Here is a 15,812-nt window from a genome sequence, read left to right on the forward strand (position 1 = left end):
ACTCTAACATTCTAATTCTCTCTCATTATTCCTTCGATTAATCTTTACGTCTCAAAATACCCCGTACTGAAAATTTATTAAGGGGGGTATTCTGGTCTAGAAGCCTAAATTTTAGGCATTTTTCAAACTAAGATAAAAAAAAATGAAAAACATTTTTAGTATCCATTTTTTTATATAATGTTTATTAACATTTTAAGAATACAAAAAAAAATCGTGAAAAAAAATAAAAAATTCGTAAAAATACAGGCCAGTGAAGTGGGGGCTACAAAAAAAACGGTGCACTCTGGTTGACATGATTCCAACCCTTCTGGGGTTGGGGTCCCAATCTGAAACACAAAAATTTGGAAAATTCTTAATCAGTAAAGATGTCACTATCGGGTGACCCTTAGCCAAAAAAAAATTCACAAAATGGCGTCGATATGAAAAAAAAATTTTTTTGATCTCTTTTTTTTTGACCTCGAATTTTTTTTAAAATACTAAAAATTAAAATTTTTCAAAATTCAAGGGTCACCCGATAGAGAGATGTATAAAGAAGATTTCCACCAAATTTCAAAGGAGTCGGTGAGTAGAACTTGAGATATCATGTCAACCACCTCGAAAAAAGTAGTTTCGAAAAAAACGCGTTCAAAGTTTCGCGTTATAAGAGTAGGATACAGGATACCGCGTCACTAAAACAGTTATATCTCCAAAAATAATTTTAATTTTGAAAAATCCTTTTAAGGACATATTCTTAAAAGGTTAAGCTTTGAAAATATGAAAAAAAAATCGATTTTTTCAAATTTTTAGACCAGAATACCCCCTAATTAGTTACTTCAAACAAACCAATTTTATATGTACATGTCACCATTTAAGTATTTAATTCCGTTATTGTATAAAATATCTAAGTATTGTATGGAATAACTAGGCATTTTAGAAAAAACATATATATATATATAATAAGAATCTTATATATTATACACCCCTTTAACTAAGCATAGAATTTAAATGTATAGAATAACTAGTTAAAGTATACAATTCTGCCTTATTTCATACTTTAACTGGTTAATTTAATTATTCCATACAATAATTAGTTATTCTATAGATTAACATATTTTGTGCTTTAACAGTAACATATGCATACATATATCTTTTTCTTTCATTCTTTAATTCTTTCTTTCTTTCATTCGTCCAATTTCATACCCCGAAAAAACACGTGCCGACACGACATTCCGAGCGACCGTTAGTTAGATTCAACTAACAATAAAACAATAACAATACGTATACACCCATACTCGTATATGCGTATTTATACTCCGACTATCAAAAAAAATATGTCGTTACAGCCCTTTTGATGACAACCAAATTTCTTTCTTTCTTTTCTTTTTATTTTTTTCCTATATTTTCTCAATTTTATTTTCATCCTGTTCTATTAACTCTGGAAACACAATATTTATTACTTTTTTTTGTTTTTTTTCTACTTTCTCTTTCTCTTTTTTTAAAGCTGCGGTTACGACAAAAAAAACATGGCTGATAACGAGATTGCTCATACTACTACTACTATTGCTTATGGCTACAACCGGATCAAACGAACATTTTCGCTAAGAGATATTATCTTTCGCGTGAATTTATATGGAAAAAAGCTTGGAGAAATCGAGACGTTTTGACTAACGAACTAGGTTGAATTTTAACAGCTATTTTAGAATTAGATATTGTTTCAAACGCCAACTGAAAATAATTCTTTTCTTTAATTTTACAAAGAATTCAAATGAAAGAATGGAAAAAACATAATTTTTTTCAAATTGAACAAAATATAATATTTTTCAAATTGAACAAAATATTATTTAACATAATTTATACCTTATTCATATCTTCAAAAATAATTATATTATTTAATCTTTGTTTTCAAAACGTTTACATAAATATAAACATTTCGTAACAATACTGACAAGAGTTTAGAATATATTTCTAATATTTTATCATTAGTATTCCTCCCTTAAAAATTCTATTAAACTAAGTACTCAAAGTACAATGTATCCTTAAAATTCGTAATGGATGCACTTTATTGTATGAACATTTGTATTTTAATCGAATTATTAAGGAAATATCAAAATCCCAAAGCAATAATAATAGTTACGAGCACGTATTGTTACGTTTTGATAAAACAAAAGAAAGGAAAGTAACAAAACGGAAGAATGGCTTTCACCGGTTATGTCTGTCGGTCGTTAGAATTTCTAATCGGTACACACTCTAATCTAGGAACAATAATACATCCTATATATACATTTATACACGCCTCGTGAGCTATCGATATATGTTTATGCCCATATATATATAAATATATATGTATATATGTATATGTATGTGTATACCGGACAGAGATTTATGGATAAATTTTATCGGTCGAATCTTGTTGTTTCATTCGAACTGCGATAGATCACAACCAGAAATACACGGAGCGATCTATTCGTAATTTTTCTACTTTTTTTTTCATTTTTTTTTGCTATTCCTACACCGACGTAACCTGTTGAATCAAATCGGTCGTGCTTTTATATCACACGACTGACTTATCGATGATCGTGGAAAACATTGATACATGTAATCAACTTTGCTACAAAAAAAAGCAGAATAAAAAATACAAAATACAAAAATGGATATTAAATTTGTAGGAAAACAAGGAGAAAAACAAATCTGAACGAAAAAAATAACAAGCCGTAGAAATTAATTTTTTGAACTATTCGCAAAAATTGAGGGAAAAAAAAGGCGATTCAAAAAAAAAAATTAATTCATAGTAATAAAAAGTAATAACGAAGCTACGATAAAAAGAAATAGAAAAATTGTTGAAGTTACGAAAAGCAATAACTCCGGAAATGACATTAACCAAATTTACGAACTTTGAATCGGAAAACGTAACCACCTAGACAAGCTGTGAAATACTGTTTTCTATGTAAATATCCAAGGCTCGTATTGGGTATCGATCACGCATCAAAAAATTACTTGAGCTCGTACGCACGTAAACTGCATTACTTTTCAAATAAACAGAGTACAAACCGTATAATACGTAGAATCGTCGGTTAAAATGTGATTGTATTTTTAAATGGTGAGAAGAGAAAAAGAAAGAGAGAAAAAAAAGATAAGAAATAAAAAAAAGTATACGAAATGAATCAAGAATCGAAAAAACATATCGAATTTACGTTAAGCGCATTTTCATCAGTTTGTTTATATTATACAATTTTTAACATTTTGCCAATTAATCGAACGAATTCCATGGAATTCATAAAGTTTAAAGTTACCCTATTTCAAAGAAATACTTCATTTGTTCTCTTTACTATGCATACATGCTTTTAAAATATATTAAATAAAAGCATTTAATTTTCTTTCAGGATAAATCAGTTTTTCTCTGGAACGATCTACAAAACCAAATTCCATTAGAAATAAAGTAAGTAAGCGTAACTGTGCACATGGTATTATTTATTGTTAGTCAAGTAACGAGTCAGAGAGAGAGAGAGAGAGAGAGAAATAGAAGGTAAAGAAGAAGATACAAAAAGTAGATTATTCTCGTAGGTGAACACGGTACTTGTTTTTACAATGGTAACTAACAAACCAGGATATATTATACCAAAAGGCAAAAACATTTCGACTTGTTCAAGTTAGTACGTATACGTGAAATAAATTTGTTCTCTCGGGAAAGGTTTATCAAGCTACGAAATTTTCCTAGCCAATAACGGTTTGTTAAATTAAAACGTTTAATGTGTCGCACTTTATTAATGTCTCTCGCATGTTACACTAACATTATATATGCAACTACTTACAAATAATTAAAACGATTAGAAACGTATATTATAACAAGAAAATAAACAACTGTTTCATGCATTCGGTAAACATCTGACTATAATCGCTCTTTACTACCTGCGCGATTTTTTATTCTTTTTTTTAATAATACTATAGGAATAGATTTTTTAAGAGATAAATAAATTATTTTTTCTTCTGTTTCTTCTAAATTTTATGCATACATGTAATTTATATAAATTAGTAAATGTGTCACTTTAATTGACTATTATTACTTAAGAGTTGTGATTCTTTTTAATAATACTGTGTAAGTAGATTTTTAAAATAGTAAATAATTATTTTTGTTTTTTGCTCCTTTTAAATTTTATATTTACATGTTATTACAATATATATCATAAGTTAGTAAGCTTCTGTTAATAATACTGTAGAGATATATTTTTAAAACAATAAATAATGATTGTTTTTCTTCTTTATTCTTTCTGCTTCTTTTAAATCTACAAATAAATAAGCATCTAACTTCAATCAAATAAATTGTTAAAAATATAAATCATTCTTCTTTCTATGTTTTTTTTCTTTATTTTTTCTTCATCTTTTAAACTATGAGTATATACAATTTATATAAATTATAGCAAGATTGGAAAATCTTTTGTCAATTTAACCGAAGAAGTTAACAAGAATAAATCTTGAATAAGTGAATAAAACAACTTAAAAATATGTAAATGAATGTACAAAGTTCTACGTAGCAAAAGCCTCGAGAAAAATATAGAAAACTTTTAAATTCTCCGTCAGAAATTTAGTTTCTTTCGACTATCTAATATCTCACGGCCTCGGTAATTAACATTCTCGATGCACCAGATTGACCCAAACTTTTTCAACAATTTTCTTTTGTCTACCATCTTTTTCTATTTTATCTTTTCATTTTTTTTTTGTTCTGTTCAATTAAAACAAAGTAAGAAATGTTTATTAAGATATACCATAAAACTCATACATACACTATTATAAAATTGTTTTCTTAATAGTTTATTTTTAAGAAAAATAATTCATATATAATTCAAAAATCAACTTAAAATTAACTAGATTCATCCCCTATGCTTTCTAACCCTCTAATTTATCTTCGACATAAGCCGTAACAAAACAATAATCATTAATCATTGCGTTTGATCTTTTTTAGAAATTTATTCATAAACTTTTCAGAAAATCATTCCTCTCGCCTATCGTCCTATAAAATGTATTTTTCTTTGAGAAAAGAAAAAATTAAAAAAGAAAAAGTAATAAATGAGATAATTTAAACGATCGCTCGACAAATGTCGGACGTTGTAAGAAAAAAAATAATAAACGTTCACATTCACCGTGATCGAAGCAATTAGAAGTAAAATAAAGATCGATCGCCACCTTGTTGATATCCGACGAACGATCTTCTGCGAATATTTCCAAGTTCCTTCGAAAGAACATGTGAGCTGATAATGCGCGCGCTCTTACACACCGATTGACCTCTTTCCTTGGAAAAATTTATGCTAACGATGACATAAAGAATAAACAAACGAAAGAAAATATACAGACATACATATATAAATATAAAAAAAATGAAAGAAAGAAAAATATCTACAAGATCTATATATATGTATACATGATATATCTATATATACATATATAGATTTCAATTTTATTGAAACCCGTTATTGTGTCTTTCTCAGTTTAAGCTCACCCTGTCTATTAACCGAACGAACAATTTTTCAATAAAATTTTCACAAACTAAATATCAACATTTAAGAATCGAGCTATAATAATCGTCGCAACGATAGACACTGTAAAAACGACGACAATGACAATCCGCTTCTGATGTCTTATCGCGAACTGCTAGCCTACTAGCCCTCATTCCTTTCCCTATCCTTCCTTTCAATCCCACCCCTAGCGTTCTCACCACCACTACCACCATTCTACTACTCTCTTATATCCTATCAACCCCTTACAAAAGCGGAGCCAGTACACGTTAAAACGCGCATGATGCACCGGTGCGCGCATCCTTTCAATGCGCAGGCGTTAACTCTCCCAAGTATCCTCCAGACTACCCACCAAATTCACGCCAGACACCTGTTCGGTCTTCAAACATGACCTTCTTTTTATTTCTCTGACTATAACTTATTCTTATACTTTTCTTACTCCTTTCTTTTTTCTGTATTTTCTTTTCTTATGCTTTTTTCTTCTTTTTTTAATACTTCGAATACATTAACAAGAATAAAGAAAGTTTTCTTTTTTTATAATCTTGAGAAAATCTATAACATTTATCGAGATAGAATAAATATTTATTGAAATTTTAACGTTATTATATTTATAATAATTGGAATATTTTTTTAAATGACCGATATTAAAGATTTTCCAAAAAATGTGATATTTGTTTGCTTTTTATAATATCTACAAAGATTACGTAAAATTGATAAAAGAAATTATTTATAGAAAAATGACCGAGCCCGTTTCCCATGTAATTATGCATTTAATTAATTATTTATTCGAATAGTTTGTTTTTGTTTCGTACCTGAAGCTATGCAACACTCCATATCTCGTCGATAATTCCATTAGCAAACGCTAATGAAATCTATCAGTAAGTAACTTTTAAATCCCCCAAAAGGTATGCAACCAATTTGTACACGTGTGTAACGCTAGTTGACTATTAACAGGAACTTAACATAATTTGTTTCATTTGCTCATAAATGTGGATAGATTTGTTTTTCTTTTTCTGTTTAATCGATTTCCTGCTCGTAATTATAAATTTCTTATTAAGACGAATGTTAATGAATACCAAAATTGATCTCGCTTCGATCGAAAATAGAAGAGAGAAATTTATCGGAAGTGCAGAATGTGGAATGCAATACAAAGCGGAATCTAACACCTAACACCAACTTATGATCTCTACTAACAGCATACTCGGAATTGCTTGAGAGAATTCCAGTGAGCATTTACAGACTACTACTTTGTGCATATATATGCACATATTATATTCGTGCGCATACATGTACATACATAAATACTTATATATATATACTAGGGGTGCCCCGACCACGCGTTGCTGTGGCTAATAAATATATAGATAGATCTGAATCTACGCACATAACATTTGTCTTCTTTTTCTCTTTTTTCTTAATATCGAACCAACTGCGCATGAGCGGTAACATAAGATCACCACTTACTTCACATCATATAATTTTACATTGTCTGAATATAGGCACATAACATTTGTCTTTTTTTTCTCTTTTTTCTTAATATCCTTTTAAAGGAAAAATAATTATGGTGGGTCACCCTTATCACTCAGGGGTATAAGAAATATAAGAAAAACTATTCTCATACCTACCGAATATACACAAAAAGTTCATATAAATCGGTCAAGTCGTTTCGGAGAATAAGAATAACAAACACTGTGACAGGGGAATTTTATAGAGATAAAGATATATATATTAGGGTGGGTCAAAAAAATCAATTATTTTTTTTTTTACAAGTGCCACGAAAAAATGGGTTGCTAGACACCTTAAAACAATTCTCACCAAATATAAGCTCTTAATTTTAATAGGAAGATCCTCCGCATCGCAGTTTTTCATTTTTTTCTCAGTCCAATAGAATAAAATTCATACCTCATCATTAATTGATTGTACAGAAAAATGTTCTAGAAGAATTTTGTAGGAAATTTAATGCTCTACAGAAAAGGTATCTTATATTTTTTCCGTAAACCTCACCATTTGAATGATATTGAAGATTTAAGTTTGATTATTTTAAGACAAATTTCATTTTTGTTTATGAATTTTATAACTCGACAATAAATGACTATTATAAAATGCGCAATACAAATTTTTGTAAGAAATTAACTGCTCTATAAAAATGGTGCATTATGTTTTGGCGATTAAATTAAGCGTTCAAAAGATATTCAAAGACAAAAATCAGTACACATGAAAGTTTGATGATGAATATCGATGATGAATTCTTTTCGACTTTCTTTACAGAAGAAGATTTGATTTATTAATCCAATAAAGAATAAAGTCGGGTAGATACGTGTAAGATAAAGATAAGAGACTGTTCGGCATTTTGGATAAATCTAAAGTAAAGTACATCAAACTTTTGTACTTTATCGACTAGCTACAGGTTTCGGAATTCAGTAAACTTGAATTCGATGGAAGTTGAAATGGCTACGTCTTTCGTTTTAGCAAAGACATCATCTCTAACTTGTACACACACACACACACATGTATACATTAATTAACTTTCCTATTAGAGTTAACTTCATTATTATCTTCTAATGCCGCTTAGCAGTAACACCCAAAAGTGCATTAATATCTGCACAGATTTTTAGGAAAATTGAAACTGCATGAATGAATATATTAGATTTTTATTAATTATTCTAAATAAATAAGAAAAATCAAATATATTCAACGGTACATTCATCCTATAATCGTTTTTAATAAAATAGGTGAAAATGTATATAAAATTTTATTTTTTTAAATAAAAAAGGCTATTCCACACTTTATTTATTATATTTTATAATCGTTTAAGAAAAATTTCCCTAAGTAATCTTAAAAATTATTATAAATATGTATACATTTACTTACTGTCTACTAACGTATGTAAAATTTACTCACTAAACATATATCTCATTTAATCTTATCTTATATACAGATTAAATGTTCTGACACGTGCAAAAGTCCATCGAAGTGAAAAATAATCAGAAAGAAGATAAGAGTGAAAACGAGAAAAATCGAGGGAAATAGAAAGGAAAAAGAGAAAGAAATAGAGAGAGAGAGAGAAAGTAAATACATTCGAGCTTATGAGTCGATACGAGTGCTCCTTTCTCGAGGTCAAAATTTGCATAATATGCCTCGATCGGTGTGGTTACGATGTCGCTGTTAAACACCTTTTAAAGCGACATTAGATTTTCAATCGACGTATTTTCCAGTTTCGAGAGTATTTTCACCTAACGAATAACATTTTTCTAATTCTTTTTTGATAATCGAGTTATCGGAACTGTGCATCGACTATTAAATGTCGAAGTATTACATAAAGCATTTTCACTACGAATCAAAAATTCGAATTCACTTGCTGATGTTTATAAATATCATTTTAAAGTAATCAAACGTTATGTTAAATGTTAAGAAGTTGAATTACGTTTTAAAAGATTTTAAGCATTTTACCTTCATAATACACCCAGTTTAAGCCAATGCTCGTAATGAATTTTCCCATTTGGACATCTTTGACAACTTCTGCAAGAATCATAGAAAAATATTAAATTAATTATTAAATTTATTTATAAAATTATTTAGATAATTGAATTGCCATATGTCAGACAGTTAATAATAAAAGTGGTTTTTTCATTTTTTTGAATATGCAATTGAAAGAAAAATATTCGTTTGTTAATAAAAGAAAATAATACAAAGTATAAAATGTACTATGATAAAACCTTCGGTATTCGAATGAATAGGAAGACATAATTGTTAGTATGAAAGAATTTTCGTATTGTAAAACGCTAGCAATTTCCATTGCACTTTATCTACGAATAAAACGCGAGAAAAGACATTTTTTATGGACATATAAATATACCGTACAATCAATTAATTATCAATTCGATACACGAATTAAAACGCTACTCATAATTTATTCCTCTAAACGAAAAACGAATTTCAATTGTCATAAAGAAAGAGAGAGAAAGAGAGAGAAAATGACGAATAAAGCTTAAAAATATTATCGTTTCAATAATAACATTCAACAAAGAAAATTAATTCCGAATTTTATTAATTGTTCCTTTCAAAGCTAGGATATTATTACTTTTATTTTGGGAGAAAAACAGTTGGCTATGTTTTTAATCTCATTGGTCTCTTTCTCTCTTTCTGTCTCTCTCTCTCTCTCTCTCTCTCTCTCTCTCTCTCTTTGATTCTGTACTCTTGTCAAATTTTTACACATTCAAAGTAATCTAATAGCTGGGAAATATCCAACTAAGAATAAATAAAATATCTCTTTTTCTTGTAATTATTCTTTCACATTCATAAGGACATCACAAAGAGATGATCGCTTCTTAAAATAGGAAAAACAAAGAAATTATCTCAACCCGATTTTTTTGAATTCAATATTTCGAAAGTTCTGAACCGACGGAGGGAAACAAAATCATCTCGGATTTGACCCAGTTTGCCGTTATATTTTTGACCTGTTCAATTTTCTCTCAAATTGAACTGTTGAACTGTTCTGAGTATTTCTAAAAACATCTTCAATGAACACCAACTGTGACAATGATATTATATTTATACGTAAAAATCGAGTTATTTAGTTGAATCCGAATTACAAATTGGTTTTGTTTTCCAAATACTGAGTATACTGAAATATTGTATATCAAATTTGTTAAGCGAAAAATATTACATCTTTGAAGTTGGATATCTCATCGCTTCAAAATCCATTGGGCTCTGGTGATAGCCAATCTAATCCTTACTAAGTAAGTTTAACGCTTTCTCCTGAAAACGTGCAACACAATACCTCCATTACCAACCTGTTGTCACGTACAGATTCCAGTTTTTACATCCCTGAGGATGCAACTAACCGAAGGATTTACTGAAAGGTTGTTAATCGATCGTGATTTTATTCTTGCAAACACTTCAACATTCGCATAAAAGAAAATAAGAGAGAATTTTTTTAACATTCATTAATTTTATCACAATCATTTTCTTTACAAGAGACTAAAATCAATTGCACACAATTTTTACTTTATATCGATTCTTTGTAATTATTTTCGCGCCCAAAGGTAAACGTCACTTTATACTTCGTTGATAATATTGCAAAAAAAATATACTGATCTCCTCCGCGATCCTCGATGCGGCAACCCATTCACAAGTTCACTTACTACTAAAAAATTCCAAATATTTTCTTATTTTTATTCTAATAAAAATTATATTTTACAATAATACTTGACCTCTTTTTTTCATTACTTTTATCGTACCTTCAAATATCACCGATTCTCAATACTCCTTATCAAATTTGTATTCCTGAATGGTATTATATGAACAAAATGAATTTTACTTTTTTAGTTCCTTTGAGTTTGATGAGAAACTATTTTTATCTCAACGAGAATAAAATAGAATATAAACAAAAAAAATAACATAATTTAACGTTTTACGAAAAATCACAAGACGAGGAATACAATTTAATAAAATATCACATTTCTTCGATAAAAAAAAAAAAAGAGAAAAGAAACGATCGGTTTTATATTATCAGAAGCACGAGTAATAAGGATCAAAATTGAAAAGACGATTCCGTTCGCGTATCTTCGTTAAATCAAAGATAATTTCTCTCTTTCTCTTTCTCTCTCTCTCTCTCTCTCTCTCTCTCTCTCTCTCTCTCTCTCTCTCTCTACGATTACGAAATTATTTTCGCCTTCGATATAATCGAGTATAGATTGTTCAAGTAAAAAGAATATCTTATTATAAAGCATATTAATTAGATCGTTTTTTAGGAAACGATCTGAAGACTCTGTTAATTGCTCCTTTTCATCCAATTGATTTTATATAATCTTTACTTTCTTTTTCTATTTTTCCTTTTTTTCTTTTTTCCTTTTTTTTCTTCATCTGAGCATTTTATTAACTAATTTCAATTATTAGCTGTAATATCTCCTGTAATATCTAAGGAGTACAGAAATTGTAATTTCTTATCATCGCACAAATCTTTCATTAAACTTAAAAATACTATGATGTCTCAGCAAAAAGTTACAGCTATAAGAAAACAATTTCTTTTTTTAATATAAAAAATGTCTACTTTAAAAAAAATTATCCATTTCTAATTTCTCCAGCCCGTAATGGATTTCTTATCAATTATTCATGACACATTTCTATACATACGTATATACATTGTACATTTACCCCTAGTATATTCACAGAACAGAGAAGATACGTTTCTTCATCTTTTTATTTTCAGCGGAAAGTTTCTTGCTTTGCTTTAAAATCTCGAAAAATTAATTCGCAAAAATAATCCTGCTCACTCAAACTATTACAAATTTTGCACGAACAGTATTTCCTGATATTTGTATTGTTTTTATGTAGAAAACTGTATATATTAATTTTTTTTTTAATCGAACTGATACAAAAGAATGTTTAATTATCAAAACCACGAAAATATACAACAAATGAGGTACACGCGTGTAGAAGAATTTTACAACTTCCAAAGCACTCAAATAGAAATTGTCCGTAACTCAATTATCAAAGTACTGAAATAAAATCCGATATCGAATATTTTCGTATAAATATATAACAATTTTATATTTATCTGACATTATTGTTTTTTAATTTTAGATTTGTTTCCAATTCTACTCGAAAAAATAAGAAAATATTGTTTTTTTATAATAAATACATCAAAATATTACAGTTATCTGTTATGTATGGAATATACAATAATAATTTTAACAATAATTACAACATAAAATTTATACTGCAAAATTATAATATAATATTGCGTCTTATTTTAATTGATAATAAATAAATGAACGAGCATTATTTACAATATAATTATGTATATAACATTTTCATTTAAAAAATAATTTTTTTAAAGATAATCATTTTCGTTGTTCGTTACGTTCATTATGTACGTTATAAAATATAATATCCTTTGTTCTAATCTTGTAAATCTAAAATAATAAATTAAGAAAGGACATAGTTATAACTGAAAGTGAATAATAAATATAAAATGTAGTTATGAATATCATAAACAAATGATTGATGAGTCAATATTTTTGTTTTCTTTTTTATCAGCTACATATTATAAATTATTATGTAGTTAATTTTTTATCACTTATACTAACTTTCTGGTTGTGTGTAATTAGAATTTTCTTCTATATTTAGATTACATGGAACATATTCATGACTTGATACCTATAACAAACATTACTTTTTAATTAAAACAATTAAATTTGTGATTAAAAAAAATAAATAAATACACTCACAGAATTTACAATTATTTGTCTTCCTTCTTCTAAATTAAGACCATCCATATCCTCTGTCGTTAAAATAATAACAGAATCCTCTGGTAAACTATTTTCATCTATATATGTTATCGGAATTTCTGACGCGACCTGTAATTAATTATAATTATTTTCTATAATAATCATGAAATATATAATAAATACATTACCTCGCAATACGTATAATCGGATGCTTCTTGCTTTGGTTTATCAACTATGCTCGATGTTGTCTCAATACTCCTCTGTGATTTTTTTTTATTTGTTAATCTTTCCGACTTTTTACTATCTTGTTGCAAACGTCTCCATATCGTAGTCTTTGGTATATCATAAGCCATGGATGCTGCCGCTTGAGACATTTTTCCTCCTTTACAAGCAGCTACCGCTTCTTCTAATCTCGACTTTTTTAATTCCTCATTTTCTGTCTTACGTTTTTTCCAAAATGAAAGTGGCAATTTTCCTTCGTCTACTAATCTCGCTTTATCTCTAAATAATGTTGTCTTAGGTATCTATGAAATAAAAATATAAAAATAAATACACGCATAAATAAACATATAAAATGAAATTAAATTGAAAATTACCTGAAATTCAAGAGCAACTTTAGTTAAATTTTCTCCTCTTTCTAAAGCCTTAACAGCTGCTTCACGTTTATCTGATCCATAAGATCTTTTCATTTCAGAACGTAAAATTTGATAACCTTGTTTTTGTATGCGTCTCCATAATACAGTTTTAGGAATACTGAATATTTCTGATGCTTGTTGTAGACTAGTACCAGCTATAATAATTTTATAACGCTCTTATGGTTGGTCTTAATAGAAAAAGTGTAAATAGTATGATAAGTACTAACCGATTACAGTATCTATTGCCGCTTGCATACATTCGGCAGGATATTCATTCCTAGATGCATTTAAATGTATACCCAATCCTTTAGCACGCATGTATAATGTAGAACGAGGTATGTTATGTTTGGTAGCTGCTTCTATTAAAGTTTGACCAAGCCTTAAATCATTAATAGCCGATGCTAACATATCGTCGCTGTATTCTCTTTTCATCACATCTCTTTTTCTTTTTCTTCTTTTATTTAAGAGAGAGTTTTCTGTTGTCTTATTCTCAGTTTTTAAATTTCCTAATTCACATTTATTATTTAATGTATTTATCTCAATTTCATCTGTTTCATTTATTTCTGGTATATGATCAATATTATCTTCAGTCACATCTTTGCTATCAATAACAGTATCATTTTCATCAAGATCATCAATCTACAAATATAATTATATATTCTAGACAGATTATACAATTTTTTTATTATTAAGCCATTAGTATGTTACATAAAAAAAAAAGAGAGAAAATATACCTCATTAAGACCACATATTCTTAAAAATCGTGCTGCATCCAACAAACTATTAATATTCTCTACTGGAATACGTACTTCTCCATGATAGGTAAATTCAATAATTGATTTTATATCCTGAGCAGATATATCGCTTAATATTATCGTAGGATGGTCTTCGTTTACTTGACTCAAAACTTCCTACATTATAATAACAACAACAATAATTAAAATAATAATAATAATAATAATAATAATAATATTAACAATAATAATAATAATAATAAATGTTACACAAAATACAAATCATTTTGTTTATTAAAAATATGTTTTTAGTAGTAAATTTTTCTACGCAAAAATATAAACATTGTCAAGAAAAATTTAATGTGTTAATAACAATTATGTCACACACACAATATATGCACATATAAAAAATTCAATCATTCATAGATTTATTTACTTGAAATAATGTACTGCAAGCAGATAGAACAATACGGTGCGCATGAATACGTTCTCCTGCTGCAGAAAGTGTAACATCTACCATACAATCATCTTCCAAAAGTTGACGAACTACATCTGACAAATGATTTTGGTAATCATTCCATTTGAAACAATAACTTTGGTTAATTTCATTTTGAGTAGATTGTTCGCACATTCCGTTTCAATTTCGTTTCCTTTCCAATATTTTAAGAAAGTTTATGGATCTGGAATTCGGAATAGGACTGCAACATTGACAGTTAAAGCTAAAATTGACGGAGGTAGAAACACAAGAGAATGAACGCTGTATAAAAAAAGTGTCCGCCAAATGTGGAAGAAATAAAGTTTTAGTCCAGAGTGCACTGTAGTTGCTAAGGTGAGTCTCGCTTGAGCGTCGGCCCGTGCTCAGGCTTTAAATGTCTCTTAGGTCGCCGGCTGTTAATGTGTTAAATAAAATCATTTTTGTACATACCTGAAATTATAAACAGATTTATGTAATTATTGCTTATTAAATTATTTATTTAAAATTTGACGAACAAGCAAACTAATGAATTGAGAAAATTTTTAAATAATAGTATATATTTTATATTGGTTATTAATTAATAAATTAATAACAAAGAAAAATAACATTTCTTACTCAATGTAAAGTATATAACACATTTATAGTTCTAAATTTAGGACAAAATAGTTCAAAAAAATTGTTTTTCTATTATAAAATAATGTGTTAGCAATAAAAATTATTGAACTTTATTAATCAATCAACTTTGCAATACTTGTTGCCATTTTATTAATTTACGGAAATTTAAAAAAAGTATGAAATGAATAACAACTCCAATAATAAATAATTAAATAATCTGTGAAAATATTTATTTATAAAACATTTATGAACATAAAATTTGTTTATAACACAACAGTAAATATATTCGTGTTAATTATAAATACTTAACAATAGTTTATATGTTTGGAAAATAACATAAACATGACCTATACAAGTTTGGATATTTTACGTAATTTTTTGTTTTTAATTTCTTTTTTTATTATTATTTTTATTTATATGATTAGCAAGAAAGTGACCCCGGATAGTAATAAAATAATTTAATATTTTTTTCATCAACTTTGATTGGTGTTCTTTGTAGCCCACAAAAGGCAGTGCTTTTTCTTTACCGACTTTATCAAAAATTTCATTCATTGTATCAAATCTAATAGTTTTAGTCCCAACAACAGTTAAGATAACATTTTCTAATTGTTTGACAAGATTATATAAGTTCTCAC

General features: G+C 27.9%; 2 protein-coding genes across 12 annotated transcripts in view; both read right to left on the bottom strand.

Annotated features, from left to right (window-relative positions):
* Window positions 1–6,287, bottom strand: part of 5-HT2B (5-hydroxytryptamine receptor 2B) — a 116,464-nt gene extending 110,177 nt beyond the window's left edge. For 3 of the 6 annotated variants that reach the window (XM_089170146.1, XM_089170145.1, XM_089170142.1), the window contains exon 1: window positions 5,471–6,287. The gene's annotated coding sequence lies outside the window, so the exon portion shown is untranslated. Of the gene's footprint in view, window positions 1–5,157; window positions 5,280–5,470 lie in introns of all 6 variants that reach the window. The other 3 variants (XM_089170144.1, XM_089170143.1, XM_089170147.1) reach the window with 3 other exon arrangements.
* Window positions 162–14,853, bottom strand: LOC107069598 (uncharacterized). Of its 6 annotated transcripts, none has more exons than XM_089170151.1 (10): window positions 14,524–14,853; window positions 14,088–14,264; window positions 13,581–13,992; window positions 13,315–13,508; window positions 12,907–13,242; window positions 12,719–12,847; window positions 12,578–12,647; window positions 8,937–9,005; window positions 6,299–8,816; window positions 162–326 (listed from the first exon to the last, which is right to left on the bottom strand). In XM_089170151.1, the coding sequence occupies exons 1-9, from the start codon at window positions 14,716–14,718 to the stop codon at window positions 8,761–8,763; spliced, it is 1,638 nt and encodes a 545-aa protein (XP_089026277.1). In that variant the 5' UTR covers window positions 14,719–14,853; the 3' UTR covers window positions 162–326; window positions 6,299–8,760. The 6 variants fall into 6 exon arrangements, with proteins under 6 accessions (XP_089026277.1, XP_089026278.1, XP_089026276.1 ...); XM_089170152.1 differs by having other exon boundaries at window positions 6,299–8,719; window positions 14,524–14,852; XM_089170150.1 differs by lacking the exon at window positions 6,299–8,816.
* Between the last annotated feature and the right edge of the window lie 959 nt (window positions 14,854–15,812).

This window comes from Polistes dominula, unplaced genomic scaffold, assembly GCF_049000335.1.
Source record: "Polistes dominula isolate Pdom_NZ unplaced genomic scaffold, Pdom_raw_medaka contig_15, whole genome shotgun sequence".
Taxonomy (NCBI): domain Eukaryota; kingdom Metazoa; phylum Arthropoda; class Insecta; order Hymenoptera; family Vespidae; genus Polistes; species Polistes dominula.

Excerpts from the sequence above, each read along its gene's own strand:
- LOC107069598 (XM_089170150.1), bottom strand. The coding sequence starts at position 14,718 with ATGTGCGAACAATCTACTCAAAATGAAATTAACCAAAGTTATTGTTTC. Across the intron at positions 13,509-13,580 it reads GGCAATAGATACTGTAATCG|CTGGTACTAGTCTACAACAA; the intron begins GTTAGTACTTAT and ends AAATTATTATAG. Across the intron at positions 13,243-13,314 it reads AAGTTGCTCTTGAATTTCAG|ATACCTAAGACAACATTATT; the intron begins GTAATTTTCAAT and ends TTTATTTCATAG.